Here is an 18,973-nt window from a genome sequence, read left to right on the forward strand (position 1 = left end):
GGAGAAAGTGAACTACATAAAACCACAACAGAAGTCTTAGAGTTGGTCTGATTTTGTCTGATCATGTAATGTTTGTGAAGTTAATTTATAGGGGCTGGGTGGGCTGGAGCCATGATTTTGTACCTCAATTGCAGTGAGCTGCACTACAGGCCTGATTCCCTGGGGAACCATGTAGAGCTTCTCCCCCCGGCGAGGAGGCAACAGGGGCAGATCTCCGTCATTCACCTGGCGAAGTACAGTATCACGTACTGAGTACAGTTTCATACAGTTACATTTACAGTATGTTTATTCTCATCAGTGTATTCTTTACCTTGTTCTTCAGTAGGAGCTCGGCAGCCAGCAGTACCTCCCCAGCACTGCTACCTTTGTTGGTGACAGGGAACCACAGCAGCTTCGGGCTGCCAGCCACACTGGGGTTAAGATTCACTACTGGAGGGCATGTACAGCGACCCATGGGTTCATCTTTACCCTTGTAAGTAAAACACAGCAGCACATAAACAGTTATGAAAGCCTGATCCACCTCCATGAACCCAATTTGAATTGTGATTTGCTTTGGAAGATGAAATATTCAACATACTACTTTATCGCTGTCGCACAGCTCCAACACCACATCAGGAGGGTTACGGAAAATAGTTTGTGGGTCTCCGTAGATTTCAATGTCCTCAAAGATGAGAGTCTGATCCCAGGTGGGATTCAGTGTGGACCTTATGACTTCTGTGGTCTTACTCACATGTAAGAATGACACATGGGCGTAGGGATCTGACGAGGACCAGGAGTATTATTTTGATGGAAATGAGAGACAGAAGTGTTACTTTTGCCAAATTGTACATCCTGACTAGATTTTATTTATTCCTCTTGCTCAGTGTTGTACTTTGTCTGGTTATTCTGATCCACAAGTTGTTTGCTTTATTTTTTACCTGAGAAGCTGTCTTTGTCCATGGCACAGAGATTCCTTGCCTGATACACGTACACTCTAAGATGGTAACGGTAAGACCCTGAAGAGAGATAGCATCAGCATGTTTAACTGTATTTTACAGATTTTACTGAGTTCTTGATTCAATGTTATCTTGCATCAGGAAGTTTGAAGTCAGCATGACTGACCAGGCATTAACTTTATCTGACCCAACTACTTACGGCTAAAGTGGCAGGAAACAGTGGGTGTGTTGGCACCAAATAGTTTGGCTGCATCCGTTTTACTGGCCTTTTCGTCAACATCAACCCCCTGTTAACAAAACAATGGATAAGGTGCTGAAAAGAACACTTAACAGCAAACATTTAAGAAGAAATTGGAAAAACGGAAGAATAGAATGCAGCACTAAAATAAACTTCCTGAATGATTTGCCAACATCTGACAGGAACAGGCACATGCAGAGGAATAATGAGAAGATATGACTCAGACGGTATAAAGTAAGTGTCGTTACCATGACAACTGTTAGGGGAAATGTAAGAATACAACACATTTTAGTAATGATTCTCAGCGGATTTAAGTAAGACTCACTAATGCCCCTTCCAGTCTGAAGATGGCAGAGGACCCAATGCAGTCAGATGGGACCATCTTTCTTCTCCAGCGGCGGCGGCGGAACGTGTCAGAGGTGCGCTCCTTCCTATGGAACTTCCAGCCAATCAGGGAAGAGTATTCCCAGCCTTCCCCTGGTTCTCGCCTCTGTGGAAGAGACAAGGATACCAGAAGAATGAGAAAATGCATAACATCTCTCAAATCTACTTTTTCTTATCTACCTCTACCTCTTCCTCACCTCAGTAACAGCCATTTTATCAGATATCTTCCTCCGTGGTCTAATGAGTCTCTTCCTGCGATGGACATGGTACATTTTCTCAGTTGCAACCCAGGATTTGGGCTTATCATCGGGAGGAACGGTAACTCCGTATTCCCAACCTAGTGCCAAAGGAAACACACAGACATACTCACAGACCAAGTTAGACTTGCAGTTTTTTCAAATACGAAAACAAGATTTTGATCCCATATTTTTGTCTTAGAATTCATGTTACCTCTTTCATCTACAGCCTTGTTGCTATCAAAGCTCCAGTCATCCTCCCAGCTCCATCCAGGTGGACACTCAAACTCTCCTGGGCTTTGAACCTTTTCTCCATTCTGGACAACACAGACCCTCTGTCATTTATTTATGTGATGTATAGGTATTTTTAAACACAAAATAATTAATAACTGCATTTTTATAGTAATTTAAGCAACTATACGTGTAAATACATACACGTACTGAGTGATTGCCGCTTCACAAATGCTAGGCCTGAAATTCAATATTCATTTTATATATTCAATATTCTTCCAGCTTTGTTTTGCTCTTTATGTACATATGTGTTATTTGTTTCTGTATTTAATGTTTGTTTGTTTGTTTGTTTAAATTATTGTTTTTATGTATGCACCATCAACCAAAGCACTAAATACCTGGCATTAAATCTATTTCTAATTATGATTCTGATATTAACTCCTGAGGAAAATATCTGGTTCTTAAGCTGCTAAATGCTCCTCTATGTTCACCAGCTAGTTACTAATTGTATTTGTTTGACTTGTTGCTGGAATGTCTAGAGTGAAAGTGATGGTCCATGGCAATGAAACCAAAACAAGCAAGCTGGAAATCAACATGAATAGAAAGGCTTTTGTCCTGTTTTCTTCACCCACCTTTTTCTCAAAACTTAAATGAGTGTATGTGTGTGTATGAGAGCAGTAGGTTGTACCACGTCTGTGTAGGGTTCTGCAGCGGGCTTCCACTCTCCACCAGGGAAACGTGTTTCATTCTGAAAAACTTCATCTGTGAACTCTGTGTGGCCCGCATCTGCTTCTGTCAATAGGCTGTAGAAAACACCACCAAAGCACGTTGGTTGATGAGAAGCTTTGTGACTCAGACATTAGCAATGTAGGACCATGATAAACTGAGCGGAACAGCTCAGGAAGACGGGCTTCAGAGAGCTAACATTGTTTACATGAGCCTTGATGGGAGAATGTAAGCAAAGAAGTAGGAGGCACAAAGGGAGGGAGGGGGACCTCCTTAAACGAAAAAACTGGTTGATGCCGAAATTCCTTTTCATTTCCTGGGATTGTGTTCACGATGTGGCTGGTACAAGCATTGATTTCTGACTTCTGCCAATTACTAGAGCATAGAACTGAAATATGAACAGGATTCTTGAACGTGTTACATAAACTGCACATTGATAACAGGATGTTTGTACTTGAGAAGCAATGAAACACAGAAGACTGTGTGAGTGTGTGTGCCTCTGCATGGTAAAGTGAGTTTCTTAAAGGAACACGCCTCCTTATTGGGACTTTAGCTTATTCACCGTTACCCCCAGTTAGACAAGTCGATACACAAAGGAACTTCCCTGCTGTGGGATGAATAAAGTATCATCTAATCTAATCTAATGCCTTCTCATCTCCAGCATTAGCTTAGCCTAGCACAGATGCTGCATGTAACCGGCTCCAACTAGCCTACTGCTCCCAATAAGTAACAAAAAAAGACCAACATGTTCCTGTTTATATGTTGTGATTTGTATAGTCACAGTGTGTACAAATAACAAGGTCACATCAGACACAGCCATCTTCTAACGGCATACTAACTGGGAACTATATTCTCAGCAAGGCAAAGCACTGGTACTTCTGCTACTTGGGCGGAGTGATTTGCTCGCAGCACCAGAGAAGCCCGGTCACGGAGCAGAGAGTTTGCCTGGAGTTTGCTTAGAGTTGGAGTAATAGAGTCAACAAGTGCAAGATACTAAAAGCATAGTTTACAATCATGGGTGTTTGCTGCGACAATTAACAGGGGAGACCAGGTAATACCATGTTGTTTCATAAAATTCCAACCAAAACGCTGACCGCTGAATCTATGGAGACTCTGGATATCCAATACACCAGCAGCCACCTTCAGGAACCATCGTGTTTGCTCTCCCCTTGATCTCAGTCTGTTCGGCATTTTGTCTATCAGCTTCCAAAATGTATAACTCCTCGTCTGTGTATTCTGGCTCAAAAATATATTTTCTAAATCTTGGTTTGATACCAAGTAAAAATCCTCTGACAATTCCTCAAAGTCAGCCATGATCACCAGTCTTGTTCGCTACTAGCTAGCTATTCACATTGGTTTTGTTGACAGAAGTAACTGTACTTTTTGGTGTTGCGTTAATCACTATTTCTTTAACTGTCTATGCAATCACTCCGCACTCACTAATGCTGGAGATGAGAGGGTATGTATCGACTTATCTAACTGGAGGTAACGGTGAAAAAGCTAAAGTCCCAACAAGTCGGCGTGTTCCTTTAACCCTTGTGTTGTCTTCCTGTCAAACTTTAAACTTACCTTCGCTCAGGGTCAATAAACCAGTCTTGCTCCCAATCCCACCCACGGGGTGGCAGAAAGCGTTCCCGTTTCAGTTTCACCTTTCCAGTCACATCTGAGAATTTATGGCGACCAACCAGACCGGTAGTTCCCCACTTCCCTAAAACATTGGCCTGGTTCTCATACTGCGGAATGAAAGTGATACCAAAAATGTTATTAAATTAAATATATGTATAATTAACAAAGGGATTTTTTGTGTAGTTACTGTACCATTTCAGCATACACACTGAAGTTTCCCTCTGAGAAGCTGTTGAACTTGTTGTCATTGGCAGAGAGACCGAGCCACATGTTGATCCGCAGCTGAACAGGGACTTTCAAACCTTTGTTTTTGTCCATGGGGTACTGCCAAACAAAATTTATGAGTATGAACTCTTTCTACAGTTGACAGTGAAATATATAATTACACATATATAAATGTGTTGCTGTATGTTGGCTAGTTTTATACCTGCATGAAAATGGTTTGGGTCCGTCCACAGTGTTTGCCACGTGCCTCTTCGCTGAAGTTCGAGTACAGAATCTCGTTTGCTGGGACTCGAGCATAAGCAACCCGCTTCTCTCCTCTTAACATCCAGATGATCACATCTGGCATGCTGTTCTGAGGCTGATGGAGACACAACATAATGTAACATTTCAGTTACATGTTACATTCTTATTGACATCTTTATGAGCTACATAACATCATATTTTCCCTGACCTCTTCTGCCAGCTGCTGGATTCTGTCCAACCAGTCCTCAATGTCACCAACAGTAGCCTTGACATCTGTGGCCTCCTCTCTCATGTGATCGGCCATCTCTCTGATACTGACCACAGCAGCATCCCGCAGCTTTTTCAACTGGAGATCCAGTTCAGTCACATTGGGCAGACCCTCCAGCACTGGAAGCTGGAAACTGTCAAAACCTTGTTAGTGAGAGTAATGTGGGATTGGAAAATCAATGTAAAACAGGAACATGACTCAAGCCAAACAACCACCTACAAGTGTATTTGACCTAAAAGCAATAACCACACTACAGTTTTCCTAATGATATGTTGCTCATTGCATTACTGATATATATATATATATATATATATATATATATATATATATATATATATATATATATATATATATATATATATATATTATAAAACCCACAGGTCCAGTGTAGGATTTGTCTGGTCCTGTCTCACCTGTTCAGATCCTCAAGCATGTGGTTGATGAGTTGGATCCAAATATCTTTAAGATGTTCCTCCTTGGCTAATATGGCTGTTTTTAAAGAGGTGAGATGGGACTCCTAAAATAAATCACAAAGAGAAATTAAAGTATATTATTGAGCAGTAAAACCTGTCAAATATATATTGCATAATATGTGCCACTGTGACTTATTCTCACCAGTCTGTCAGCGATGAAGAGAAGAATGTTGACAGAGTCCAGTCGGTGGCTGATGTCTTCCCAGAATGATGTGAGAATCACTACAGGCTTAGTGTCAGCCCAGGGCAGGTAATAGTAGTGATTACCTGTGGCATAGAAAATAAATACACCCAGTCATTTTAAACACAAGTTGTGGAGTTTACTAACATTTGGTGTTCATGTTGTTGATGATACTTATTCTAGTTTCATGAGCCCTTAAACACAGACTTACAGCATGGTTAAAAGTTTAAATAAAGAACTGTCCAATGTCCACTGTTAAATCAAAGTTACAATTATATATACTGTGTAGTCCATTGATAATTGCTATTTATTTGCTTTTTTATTTTTAATAAAGAATAAATTCAACAAGGTTGGAATACTATGTAATGCATGTGGAGCTCCTTCATGCTCCTGAACAGAAACCCTCCAGAATATAAAATGAAATGCATTTTAGAGTAATTTTTTGAATTCTTGCAGACTTCTTCTTTTCATACCATCAAAGACAGCAAAGCTGTACTGGGTGGTGGATGACAAGGGCTTGCAGGTGGAGTCCAGCTTGTTACCGTAGTTACCAATGCTGACCTCGAACTGGATTGGCTCGCCCGGCTCTTGGAGCATGCACGCACTGTGGAACACAGCGCACAGAGAGTACTTCCTCCTCCGCTGGTATTTCTGCAATCAAGCAAACAGGATGTGGTAGTGTTGGACTTCAGGGCGGGTTTCGTTTTTCCCAATCAGAAACGTCTTTTGCTCAACACTGTGTGTGAGCTACTGATATTTTCTGTATCAGAGGTCTTAAGACCCATATAACAATAATATTGGAAGAAAGCAATTAAGTAATAATGACACCTTGCAGATTCAACACCTTAGGCCAAGTATAAGTAGACAGCAGTAATCACAGTATGTCAGAGTTATAGTACACAGTGTATACCTGTGCCACCAGTATGTCATCACTTGGGATGTCATCCACATTTTTATCAACCTTTCCATCCAGCTGAGTGGACAGCTCAACAAGGACCCTCCCCCTGTAGGCGACCGCTTCACCCTGCGACAAATCAAAATGCAAAAACCTCATGTACGCATTGTCATGCCGGTGAAATATTGCGTGTCAAGCACTGAACCCTTTGAACTGAGCTGATTGGGTAGTCCTACCTTTCCAAAGTTGAGTTCCTCGTATGGGTCGGGAAGCCCAGTAAATTCTCTTGGGCTACCGTACAGGTTGACATAGCTCGGCCCAAAAGCCGGGAGAAAACCAATCTCTGATGCTGCTGTGCTCACTGTAACATACAGACACTTTAAAAACAACAACAACACCTAGACAGTTTCAAGGCTTATAAAGCATTATGGTGTATGACAATAGATACACAAACAGATGCTGAGGGTTAAACAATCAGCGACCAAGCAACATGTTAAAACATGCAGATGACCATTTCATACGTACAGTCAGACAGTTTGTTGGAATCAGCCCGTGAGTCTGTTTCCAGTTGGGGAGAAAACATACATATTAAATGTCATATTGCAATATGAAATTATAAAACACTGACAACAAATATTACAAAAATACAGATTACGTGATTACCTTCAATCTCTCCACCTGAGGAAGACATTTTGCTGAGATTAAAAAAAAATGTTCCTATGGCATCATCCTTGGATAGACGATCCCTGCCAAGAGTAAACTGGCACGTCAAATATAGGTTGTGATATTATTGTCACTTGTGCAGTTGTGTATAAATTAACTTTAGCTCTTACCAGTCATACATAGTCAACTTGATGCGTTCACACATGGATGGAAACTATAGAGGCAACAGAGGCATGTGTTGATTGGTGCTGAAGGGTAAAGTGTTTCAGAAATTTGAATCAAGCCTAACTTCTTACCTTGACTTGGAGATTGATGAGTTGATTCCACTCTGGGTTTGCATTTTTTTCAATGATTTTGGTGCGCAGCTAAAAGAAAATTCCATTGGATATAAATAATATTCACACAGTAAGAACAACAAAAAACATATACATATTTTTATGTAACACAAATTACCTTCTTGCCAGCAAAGTTGACTTCCACATATGGATCCACCAAGTTTTTCCTGTCTCCCTCCCCTCCGAAGACTTGTTTTACCGTCTGCATAAAGGCATCATCCACTACAATGTAAAGTAGGTTATAAATAGAAGTTTTTCAAGGTGATTTGATGGCATTAAGCTACAATTGTGGTAGGGATTCACTTACTCTGTGGCATGTCCTCAGCACGGTAGACTTTGAGGCTTAGTGTGGCCCATCGCATTGTCACACCCGCTGGCACCAAAAGATTGCTCTCTATGTCATCCTGCTCCTCACTTATATCTCTCCTCTCAGTCTGGACAGAGGCAAGAAGAGGAGATGAGAGTTTGTCATGGTCTTTTGATGATCTGTACTCTACTCTATGTCTAGTAGGAAGAAACTTGATGGTGACAAACAAGAAGGTAAGAAGGTACACGCACAGGCGGCTCATCTCCAGTGCCCACAACAGTAATGCTGACTTTCAGGTAACCTCTGGCCCCCGAACTAGAGTCATCAGGATCACTGAGGAGTAGCCACTTCCTCATTATGGCATGACCTGGACAATATCCAACATGTTCAAACACCTACAATATTCTTATATACAAACACATCTTAATTTTTCAGAATATCCATTTTACATGGAAATACTGACCTGATTCATCATAGATGTAGCCAACATCCAGCTGGGTAAACAAGAAAGAAAACAAAAAAATTTGACTTATCACAAAATTAAAGTCCCTGCTAGTGAGGGATCAAACTTGAGACAAGCAGAGACAAGGACGTAAAAGCACTTAAATTGGCAAACCTTGAACTCTCCTATTAGACTGTCAGATCTGAGAGAGAAAGAGTCATAAACCTGGGAATAAAAACAGCAATTTCAGATTCAGAAAGACTTTTCCAGATTTTAAAACCACATAATGGACAGTTTTTTATTTTTGAAAAAGAAAATTGCATTAAAAGGGAGTTATCTACGCACCCGAAGACTAATGCTCTCATCAAACAGTTCTGAGGGGAGCATGTTAACATTGTAGAAGAACATCTGAGTGACAGAAACAAGTCATAAATCAATGAGTATTATTATTTACAATTAGTAACACAGACACACTTTGTTATCAGGGATTGTGACAAACATTACTGTATATGACTTACAATTTATTAAGCTGAAATTCTTATGCTTTGGCAAAAACTTAGAAAAAGGACAATGCGTATGAGAGGAGTTAGAAACGAGGAAAAGCCGAAGGCACTGCCTTTCGGGTCCACTGTCATATCACCACTGCCGATACAGAGAGAAATAAATAAATAGAGGGTTATTAAAGCTGGTGGGTATTAATTTGCAAAGAGAAAAGATAAGTAGATGTTGACAAGCAAGAAAAAGGGGAAAGTACGTGAACACTAATTAATTTCGACAGAATGTGGTATTTTTTGTGGACACATTACCTCGTCGAAAAATGGGTTATTTCCTCTTCTAATTCTGGTCCTGTGGGTCTGCCCGCATACATTCACCTTAACCACTGGCTTGATGTTGTTGCCAGGCAGCTGTCGACCCTCGATAACCCGAATACGAATCTGAAGATTGCAAGCAACAGTAAGGCAGCTGAACAAATCTGGGTCCTTTTTGAAAAGGTACCATTGATTCATCTGGGGTTGACAAATACCATCTTAATCAGTACTGACACAAGCCTGCTCAAACAGATTATGAGCTGTTACAGGAGCACAAGTATCTTACCAAAGAAAACCATGTGTGAAATTACTTGCCCTGTTACAGCAGAACTAAAAGAAGGTTTACATGTTTGCAAATGTTCTAACATGAATGATAAATGTTGTAATTCACTATCTATTGGCTGCCCCCCATCAATGTACATTTGCACTTGTGCAGCCTGCTGTCATTCATATGATTAATTATAACAATTCCACCCTAAACTGGACAATACCTGGAAGTCTTGAGGCTTATTGGCCAAGGTTCGATGCCTCTTACGGCTGAGACGTAACGGTTTGTGGCTGGGTTTCCCTGGCTGGTTGGGTGAAGTGGGATCTCCTGGGCTTCCACGCGGACCTTCGCCCTCAACGTCTGCCTCCCCCTCATCACCCTCATCACCCTCATCACCCTCGTCTCCTGTGGAGCAAAACCACAATAATCACAACATTCTTTGAATCAGCTTTCCAAAAACCCTTTAATTAAAGGACAAACTGACACCCTGGTACTGTGTGATGTATCTACTAACCTCCTAACAACATGGAAGACACATTTATTTCATTAAATGTGGTTTAAATCTACAGTCCTTGACAAAAGTCTTGTCGCTTATCTATTTTGTAGAAACACCTGCTATTAACCTGACTTTTAATTAATCAATTGGTGTAAGAAATAGCTCATATGAAAAGCTAAAACCCTCCCAATTGATGTTCAATGCACTGAAATAAATTAGTTTCACTAAAAAAAGATTTATTATTTAAACAAGACAGAAAGATCAAATTTTGGCAAGACAAAAGTTTTGTCGCCTATACATGAATTGAACAAATTTACTACAAATACTAAAATATGTCAGCAAATTAAATAGTGGTGCTGTGAGATTCAAATTTAATATCTTGTATGACTTCCATGAGCTTGAAGGACTGCATCCATGCAGTTTGGCAAGGATTCATACAATGTATTGATGAAGTCATCAGGAATAGCTAGGAAAGCAGTCTTGCTGCCTCCCAGAGTTCATCAAATTTCTTTGGTTTGGTCTTCCATGCCTCCTCTTTCATCGTACCCCACATATGCTCAATGATGTGCATGTCTGGTGACTGGGCCGGCCAATCCTGGAGCTTCTTGATCTTCTTCGCCTTGAGGAACTTTGAAGTGGAGGGAAGTATGCGATGGAGCACCCATCCTGCTGGAGAATTTGGCTCTTTTATGGTTGGGAATATAAGAGGTAGCTAAGATTTCTTGGTATTTGAGACTATTGATGTTGCCTTCCACCTGAGATGTCTCGCACACCCCCATACGGAGTGAACCCCAGACCATGATTTTTCCGCCACCAAACTTCATGTTTTCTGGGGGAATCTTGGACATGCGGGCCCCGTAGGTCTCCTGCAATATTTGCGGCAACTGTGGTGTAATTCAACAGAAGATCATTCTGAAAATCACTTTCTTCCACTTCTCCAGCGTCCATCCTTTTAGCAAGTGTGGGCCTTGGCAAATGCCACACGGTTTTTTCAATTGTTTTTGTTAGTGCTGGTCTGGGCACTGATTCGACATGATTCGAGACCGAATCCGACCAAACCGTTCTGGTTGACACAGGGATTCAGGGGACCAGTTCTGGTGGAGCTCTGCGCAGTGGAAAATGGGCTGGCCTTGGATTTTTGAGCCAACAAACGGTCCTCGAGCAGTTGTCTGCGGGGTCTGCCTGACTGGGCTTGAAAAACATCTCCAGTGTCTTCAAATGTTTTTTTAATCCTCTGTACTCGACGCTGAGACACATTGAAGGTGTCTGCCACATCTGCAGTGGATTGGTCTCAGCCTCTTGATAATCAAAACTTTAGTTCAGGGTGAATCTTAGGCATGTTTGCAGATGTTAGTTGCCGTTGAGTGCGGTCTAGTGTACGGGGTTGTTTTTACAACCTGAGACCTAATTGATCCATTATTAGTCACAGTGAAGCTCCTGACACGGCGACAACCATATGTCTTTGCAAAAATTGACTAATGGGCTTTACCAAGCTGTGACTATTAGAATACTTTTGACAGTTTCTTTTTGACGAAACATTATTACAAAAGCTGTTGGATTAAAATAGCCATTCTTGTAAAGAATCTTGATTAGAAATATATTCAGCGGCACTTTCAGGTCAATTTGTACACAAGCGACAAGACTTTTGTCAGGGACTGTAGATAATAATTAGAGTTTCTTTCTGTTAGGGTATACCCAGTGACTGTAAAAAATGGTGATACCTTGAAAACTTACAAGACTTACCAGTAATATCAAAACAGTTTTAAGAATAGTAATAACAGCAGCTAATAAGCACCTTGCACTTAATGGAAGACAGTAAAAAAGTAGCAAAAGTGGATAAAAAGTGTTATATATGAAAATGTTTCATATATAACACTATACTATATATTTCATATATATGCTATATTAATATATATATTTTAAGGAAAACCCCAAATATATTTTATGCAGTTTGGGCCCCCTTTTTTTTTTGATATTATAGAAAAAACAACACAACACAGTTGCTGAGAGGGCTACAGCTTTTTATATCACTTTTTTGTGTTTATTGATTGATGCACAGGATGTCTATGTGTTACTTATTTTTGTGACTCAGCAAGGACACCCAATGTAAATGGTCAAGGTGAATTATTGTAAAAGAAGTTGTTTTTTTTTGTTATTTTGGGATGGAAAGTAAAAAGTCAGACACATTATTATAAAAATGCAGAAAATGTAATCTCTTTCCATGTGTACTTACCTGCATCCACATTAGTGTCTCCCTCAGGTTGATCATTAAGGTTTGAGGAAGTGTTGGCAGGTGGCTCATACCCAATAACTAAATTAATGGTTGCCTGCAAAAAGAAAATCCTTTCTCAATATCAGTATACAGTATGTCTAACACCAAAATAAATGTCATAGGATTCACCAAATGCAACTACTTCCTGCAGACCTGTACAGACACCAGACAACATCTTGAAGCTGAAATTACAGTGCAAGTGTCACATGTAAGTGCTAAATGTATTTACCCCAATAGCCTGTTGTTTCTCATTGACTAAAGGCACATTCTTGAATGGGAAGGTCCTCAGTTGACCACTGGCCAAGTCTCTCAGAAAGATTTTTGCCGAGCCAATGAACCTGCAAAGCAATCACGTATATGTTCCTTTGGTCAGACAATCATACATCTGCAAATGAATCATTGCAGCTGAAGGGAAACAACTGTTTGTTTGAAAAGACAGAAAGGATTATTAGCTAAACAATAAGAAGAATGCTTTCACTCCATAATCTGTGACAAATTTATGCAATTACCACATGAGGAAACAGGAAGCTGTGTGTGTGACTGTAATTGCTCGTTGCTCTGGATAGTTGGTGGTTTCTATTTCCCATTTTCACTTCTTCACATATAATGACAAACTGAGCAACAGCACCTTCTTTTTCTACCAAATAGAAGTAATGCAGGAACAGTGATTCATAACCACAGTGGATAGCAACACTCGGGTGTTTTGTTTTTTTCAACATCCCTAAACCAAACAAAAGTTTAACAAAACATTTGACTGGCTAATTTTGGCAAATGAGCCATTTGGGAGCAGCAGTAACATAATTTAAGTAAAAAATATGGGCTGCTTTGCTGTGTGACAAGGTCCAGCTGGTTACACATACCCCAAGATGATGACAATGTGCACAAGAAAAGGCAAACACATGTACTGGGCGCACTGTGCCTAGTGTAAGGGTGGACAAATATAGAGCAAAGGAGACGGGTGAAGTAAGCAGCAGGCAAAATCAAATTCATGATTATGCTCAGACTCTTGTTTATCTCTTGTTCTTAACAGTTTTGACATTATTTATCATTACACATGGCTTGAAAAAGCTAATTGTTCTTGGAAAGCAGGGTCAACTACAAAACAGAGGAAATCTGGTATGGCAATTTACTGTCTCTACCACTGCAGAGGTCAACATGTAAAGACTAGTTTATAAAAATTGATGTTTGTATGCGTAACTCACCTACTCAACTAGAAAACAAAAGTTTGAACTCTAGTCTTAAGTATTTAGAACTGCTTCATTGAAAAAAATCACAGTAAAAGCGCAGAAAATACTTTGTCTGCCATACCAATATATTTTCCACTACTTCCATATTACGTTTTTTTTCAAAAGATAATTTGGGTGTAAAACAATCTTTACCAAACAAACTGAGCCGTCTGCAAGATGTCTTAAGTTGATAGAACCACAGATTAGATACCCCTGATAGGCTCTTTGCATTCCATTCCTTTTTACAGATTGTCCTAGATTGAAGAAGGGGCCTAGAGGAGGGTTGGTCACATAGTATTGCCTACATGTTCAATCAAACATATTTCTTCCAGAAGCTTTACCCTATGTCTAATGTTTTTTGCATAGAAATACAGGCTGAGTCACAACTAGTCATCACAGATGTGCCAATGACAAGCAAGCACAAGCTCTCTTAATCACCCACCTCATGCATTGCAGCCAGTGATCATGGGAAAATATCAAAGTGCATGTGCGGCTGACACAGACACCCCTCCGCCCACCCCCTGTGCCTTCCCCAGAATAATTTATATTATACACTATCAGTCACTAGAGACTATAGTGACTCAGTGCAAATGTTAATACTTGGTCTACCTTCTATCTTACCTGAGTCTATCGTAGGAAAGGTCATAAAGTGACTTTTTCCTTTTAAGGCAACATTCCTTATAAGAAATGGAGTGTTATTGTTAGGGAGACAAAACTAACACTGCAAGTCTTAACATGGTCACTGTGAGTCCTTTAGTTATTATAGCTCAGGGGGGAAAAAACATGCTGGCTCTGCTCCTTAAAAAAAACATAATAACTACTCTCAACCCCACTGTTAGACTAATAGTGAGCTTGTAGAATCAGTAGTAGTACTGCTAACTGCTAAGAAACAAGCACTTTCACAGATTGTGATCACACGTCCACCATCTTAAAAGGTAAACCTTTAAGGTGTAGAGAGAGTTTCCCTTTCAGTCTTTACCTGCACTACAAAGCGCAACAGCTGTGTTTAGTTTTTCTGTGATGTAAAGACTGCCTATATTTAGTCTTGGGGAAGTTGTTTACATTCACAGGCTTTTCTGTGAATGTAAGTGTGTTCTGTGAGTGTGTTTAAATGATCAGTAATGAGTCATACTGGGAGGTAGGCTGAGGGTCCTGTAGTCATTCACTCACAAAAAAACAATGTCTATAGCTCAATTTAAGGACACATTAGGAAATATTATATCAAAATGTCAAAATTTCAATATCTGACGCTCGTCATACACATACTTGTCTTTGCCGATTGTTTCATAGTCTTTGACAACAACATTGACGAATGAAGATGCATCCAAAGAAGAGCCTTTCAGATCAAATTCAAGCACCTGTAATAACATGGAAGATACATTTCCATTCAATTATAACAACATAGTAGTTTTAACTGAGGTAATAGCAGCTCTCATGTGAGTCATATTTCCCAGTCAACAAACTGTAACTCTCACACTGTAAGTTAACTCTACTTGACTTACTTCATCCCATACAGGATTCAATTCATTGTCAACTGCTTTGGTTTTCTTCTTTTCACCTGTAAACACAATGAACAGTAGTATTGTCTTTAAAAAAAAAAACATGAATCTGCTGTTACAATTTTATGTCCTAGATAGAACAGTAGACACAAACACTTCTTCTTCAAAAAAAAAGACAATTTACAATCTGCTGGTCAGCAGAACACCTAATGCACTACAAGTCATATAATATTTGTAAATATAAAGATCCAGCCTTGTGGCCAAAGAAAGTTGCTTTTATGACCTTATTAGGATGTAGGCTACTCTATGTTTGAACATCAAGCACTGCTTAAATATTCAAATTAAGCTCTAAGACTAGATGTATACTGTAAAAAGCTACAATTAACTGCACAAGTGATGTTCAAAACCTTAAGTATGACAGAAAAGATGATATCTTGATAAAATACATGATCATGCAGGTTGAGAAAGGCGTTAACAGAGCATACAATTTCCCCCTGAGAAAAAACTCAAAGCAACAGTCTCACCTCTAAAGACAACTGCAGCTATTGGATCTGGAATTCCAATTTTCCTTTTGGGGATCCCACTAGCAGACTCAACAATGATCCGCAACATTTTGACAAATGTATCCAGAAAAACGAATCATATTCCGTTGAGAGACAGCGCGAGAGAAGGGGACCCTCACAGAGAAAAGCGAAACGCACAGATGTGCTGAAGGGAGAATGGATACCGGGGGGCAGCCTAACTCGTGAGTCAGAAACACACCAGCCAGCTTGGGTGAGGAGGGTAGACGAGAAAGACACACAAAAAGGACCTGGAATGGACATCCTAGCTTTGTCATTACCTTTTTTTTTTATTTTTTATTTTTTTCAAATGCTTCATACTTGTAACTTATCACTTATTGCTTGGCATCACGAATTATGATTTAGCTAGATCTACAGGTTAAATCATGCACCATTCAGGCAAACCAGAGTTGTTCGACTATTCTGCGCTTCTCTTGTACTGGAGCGCCCTCCAGTGGCGTTGTTAGTTATGCATTCTTCCTATCGGATATTACGATTTAATTTTAAACTAGCTAACGTGCTAGCTTGAAGTAACGCTATTGTTTCCAATTTAAGCCATAATGACGAAGATTTTTACTAAACCGTTATATTCTTTAATAAGATATAATCACAACTAAATCAAATGTATAACTGGGTTACAAAAAACGCTGCTCCACAATAATATTGTTGTAATTACAAAGTTTAAGCACTGAACTGTAGGGGCTGCTAGCGTTATGTTGGACGTAGAAGTTGAACGCTAGACGGCGGCAGCACAGTATGATTTGTCCAATGCCATACAATGACAGTTTAGCTTGCTGCCTTCCCTCCCAGAACCTCCCACCCGAGGTAATGCTACCTTAAGTTAACGTTACTACAGTCAACCTAAAAAAGGTTTAATTCATTTTGAACGTTTATTCCGTAACTGTCTATAGTTTATTCTGACGTGGAAAATCGTAACGTTATATTCACTATAGTGGCAGTAGCTAACTTACCGCTAAGCAACGTTACTTTATCAGCATGTAATGCTATCCTAACTGTTTTTATTTCAGCTAACACGTTAACCCGTGGTAACGCTATAGCTAATTTTCGCTTGTGAATGTTACGTGAACGTTACTGGCTAACAAAACCAGCTTCTTGTGTGGAAGTAACGTTAACGTTATCTGGATAACTTTAAGTTGGCTGGCTAATTTCGCTAGCTAGCTAACGTTTGTTACTTATTGACTGTTCTAGAGCTTTCAATCAGATTCAGAAAATCACACGATCTTGATCTTGAGATAGGCCTATTTCCTTTTCTCTCTTTTTTTAGCACTGCCATGTAACTAATGTTTTCAACAGTTTCTCAAAGGCGGTCAGCTAGTGATGGTGTTTCTAAAATGCAGTCAACCACCAACACCTATGTAGCTAAAAGAAATATGTTATCATACATAGTTTTATCCTATACTGTCTACGTAGCTAGCTAGCTAGCTAGCATTCCCTAAGTTTGGAATCCGTGGCTCTCTAACACATTTAACGGCAATGTATTGCAGTTAGTGATGGACTGCTTTAGCTAAGTTATTTATCTGACTAATTGTGTACTTTTTATCTTTTAAGTGCTTTAAAAACGATCTTTACTTTTTTTCTTGTTGCTGCATTTGTTAATGTCAACAACTAAAAGGAAAACAATCTTGGACCCATTCAGAATGTTTAGTTTTGAAAATTATATTCACGTAGGCCATATTCTGACAAAAAAGTATTTGTTTACAGGTGATTGAGATGGCGTCCTTGAAATATAAAGGTTCCCCCAGGAAAAAGACCAACTCAGAGCTTGATGTGATTGTCAGCAGTCTAAGGGAGGAGAATGCCTATCTGAAGAAAACCCTGGTTGAGTTGTCTCGTCAACATTCAGAACACAATAAGCTCATAGAGGTAAACTTAGTCCAACCAAAGAATCAGCCCTGTTTCTTTGGTATTTACCCAACATTGGTGAAATAGCCAAGATTACTCACACTGTAGCGTAAATAATGTTGCCAGCGAGAGATGTGTTTGTTTAAATGCAGGGTATTGATTTTCAATATGTGTTTGTTTTAATGCAGGGTATTGATTTTCAAGAGCTGAGCATTAGTAAAAACAGCTAATTTTCAATGTCTTTTTGCAGAGATTCCTCTCTCTTGAAACTGTTAGGCTAGAGAGTTGTCAGCAGCTCACAGCCAAAGATGAGAAGGTTGCGTTGCTGTCAAAGCAGCTGAGTAAGAAAGAAGGAAAGCTGATGGACGTAGTGAGTATGAGGAGAAAGAGAAGCATATCCAGTTACTCCAGAGATATTGAAGAAATCAAGAACAAGCTTGTGAGCGTCTCAACTAGGTGTCAATATCTTGAGAGCAAAGTTGCACAGAAGAAGGTATAACATTGCTCGATTTTAAGATAAGTGTAGTAGTGTAGTGCTAGTGAGTGTAGTGTAGTGCTGAGGGAAATTAAAACAAGTTGTATGCCTTTATAAGTAGCATACTTTTTGTAAAATGTGTTTAGTTATGGAAATTACAACAAATGTTTTTTGTACTTTTTCTAAAAACAGTGCCTATCAACATCATAGTGTTAGATGTTTAGTGATAAATGTTGATGTTTTGGGTTACTTATAACATTATTTACAACATAGCCTCTGTCCTACTAAAGTGTCTTATTAAGTCATGACAGTGAGTAAGCCAGCATGCACAATACTAGCAACCCAAAACCAATCCAAAACATTTAATTCTGCTAGCATTTATTTGATTATTTACATATGTGCTTTTCCTACTGTGACATGTCAAAATGTCTTCTGTGAAAAAGGCCTTTGGTTGTGTTGCCATTAAGGAAAACCCCTCTTTTCCTCTTACCAGTTTAACAGCACTAGATGGCAGCAGAAGTCTCAGAGGAGGAGTACTGTTCTCCATAAAAAAACACAGTTCCTCATACAGAGCATACCATCACAGTGGCTTTCTGGATATTGTAGGGGTCATAACACTTAAGAATGTGATGCTCTTAATTCCACTGAGTCTGTGTTTTGAGTCTTATTATGACATGTCACTGCAGTGTCTTTTATTAACAGTGGGGAGAGTTGGGTAAAATCTGTTGTTCTTGCACAGAAGTGTCAGGCTGTACCATATTTTCCTTGTCAAATAGGACTCGACTTCAGATGAATGGACCTCAACCAACACCACAATAGAGCTCCAAAATCACCTAAATTATGTAAGTGCTGTGTGGTGGCCATATATTTGTGGAAAGTCTCTTCTGTTTTCTGTTTCAGTTACGCCTGATTCACCTTTCTGTGTTTTTTTATATTTCTAACTTTGTATACTGTGTGTGTGCATTTGCTTTTCAGTGAGGATTTTGTGCTTGTGTACAGTATACATTTCTTGCCAAGTGTTTTTGCTTTGGAGCCATCACCCTGGTTCAACTCTCTTTCTGTCTTTCTTTGTTTTGTACATCTCATTCTCTCTCTTC

General features: G+C 39.6%; 2 protein-coding genes across 14 annotated transcripts in view; one reads left to right on the forward strand and one right to left on the reverse strand.

Annotated features, from left to right (window-relative positions):
- Positions 1–15,749, reverse strand: part of myofl (myoferlin like) — a 21,929-nt gene extending 6,180 nt beyond the window's left edge. For 2 of the 3 annotated variants that reach the window (XM_032540546.1, XM_032540545.1), the window contains exons 1-35: positions 15,503–15,749; positions 14,982–15,037; positions 14,746–14,837; positions 12,483–12,591; positions 12,215–12,308; positions 9,709–9,890; positions 9,215–9,343; positions 8,754–8,816; positions 8,583–8,633; positions 8,430–8,460; positions 8,218–8,333; positions 7,967–8,093; positions 7,778–7,881; positions 7,621–7,689; positions 7,495–7,538; positions 7,325–7,407; positions 7,187–7,219; positions 6,898–7,022; positions 6,677–6,790; positions 6,240–6,417; positions 5,728–5,852; positions 5,526–5,629; positions 5,053–5,245; positions 4,804–4,959; positions 4,569–4,700; positions 4,320–4,483; positions 2,713–2,827; positions 2,008–2,110; positions 1,755–1,894; positions 1,499–1,663; positions 1,135–1,222; positions 918–995; positions 578–759; positions 311–469; positions 124–225 (exon numbers count right to left, since the gene is read on the reverse strand). In XM_032540546.1, the coding sequence (XP_032396437.1) occupies positions 124–225; positions 311–469; positions 578–759; positions 918–995; positions 1,135–1,222; positions 1,499–1,663; positions 1,755–1,894; positions 2,008–2,110; positions 2,713–2,827; positions 4,320–4,483; positions 4,569–4,700; positions 4,804–4,959; positions 5,053–5,245; positions 5,526–5,629; positions 5,728–5,852; positions 6,240–6,417; positions 6,677–6,790; positions 6,898–7,022; positions 7,187–7,219; positions 7,325–7,407; positions 7,495–7,538; positions 7,621–7,689; positions 7,778–7,881; positions 7,967–8,093; positions 8,218–8,333; positions 8,430–8,460; positions 8,583–8,633; positions 8,754–8,816; positions 9,215–9,343; positions 9,709–9,890; positions 12,215–12,308; positions 12,483–12,591; positions 14,746–14,837; positions 14,982–15,037; positions 15,503–15,590 (3,894 nt within the window). In that variant the 5' untranslated portion in view covers positions 15,591–15,749. The remainder of the gene's footprint in view (positions 1–123; positions 226–310; positions 470–577; positions 760–917; positions 996–1,134; positions 1,223–1,498; positions 1,664–1,754; positions 1,895–2,007; positions 2,111–2,712; positions 2,828–4,319; positions 4,484–4,568; positions 4,701–4,803; positions 4,960–5,052; positions 5,246–5,525; positions 5,630–5,727; positions 5,853–6,239; positions 6,418–6,676; positions 6,791–6,897; positions 7,023–7,186; positions 7,220–7,324; positions 7,408–7,494; positions 7,539–7,620; positions 7,690–7,777; positions 7,882–7,966; positions 8,094–8,217; positions 8,334–8,429; positions 8,461–8,582; positions 8,634–8,753; positions 8,817–9,214; positions 9,344–9,708; positions 9,891–12,214; positions 12,309–12,482; positions 12,592–14,745; positions 14,838–14,981; positions 15,038–15,502) is intronic. The other variant, XM_032540547.1, reaches the window with a different exon arrangement.
- The window catches only part of LOC116704872 (free fatty acid receptor 4), a 23,123-nt gene continuing 4,620 nt past the window's right edge, over positions 471–18,973 (forward strand). For 2 of the 11 annotated variants that reach the window (XM_032540563.1, XM_032540562.1), the window contains exons 1-4: positions 16,085–16,363; positions 17,261–17,422; positions 17,652–17,894; positions 18,653–18,718. In XM_032540563.1, the coding sequence (XP_032396454.1) occupies positions 16,295–16,363; positions 17,261–17,422; positions 17,652–17,894; positions 18,653–18,718 (540 nt within the window). In that variant the 5' untranslated portion in view covers positions 16,085–16,294. Of the gene's footprint in view, positions 477–15,509; positions 15,762–16,035; positions 16,364–17,247; positions 17,423–17,651; positions 17,895–18,652; positions 18,719–18,973 lie in introns of those variants that run through there. The other 9 variants (XM_032540557.1, XM_032540556.1, XM_032540555.1 and 6 more) reach the window with 9 other exon arrangements.

The sequence above is a fragment of the Etheostoma spectabile genome, chromosome 17 (genome assembly GCF_008692095.1).
Source record: "Etheostoma spectabile isolate EspeVRDwgs_2016 chromosome 17, UIUC_Espe_1.0, whole genome shotgun sequence".
Classification (NCBI taxonomy): domain Eukaryota; kingdom Metazoa; phylum Chordata; class Actinopteri; order Perciformes; family Percidae; genus Etheostoma; species Etheostoma spectabile.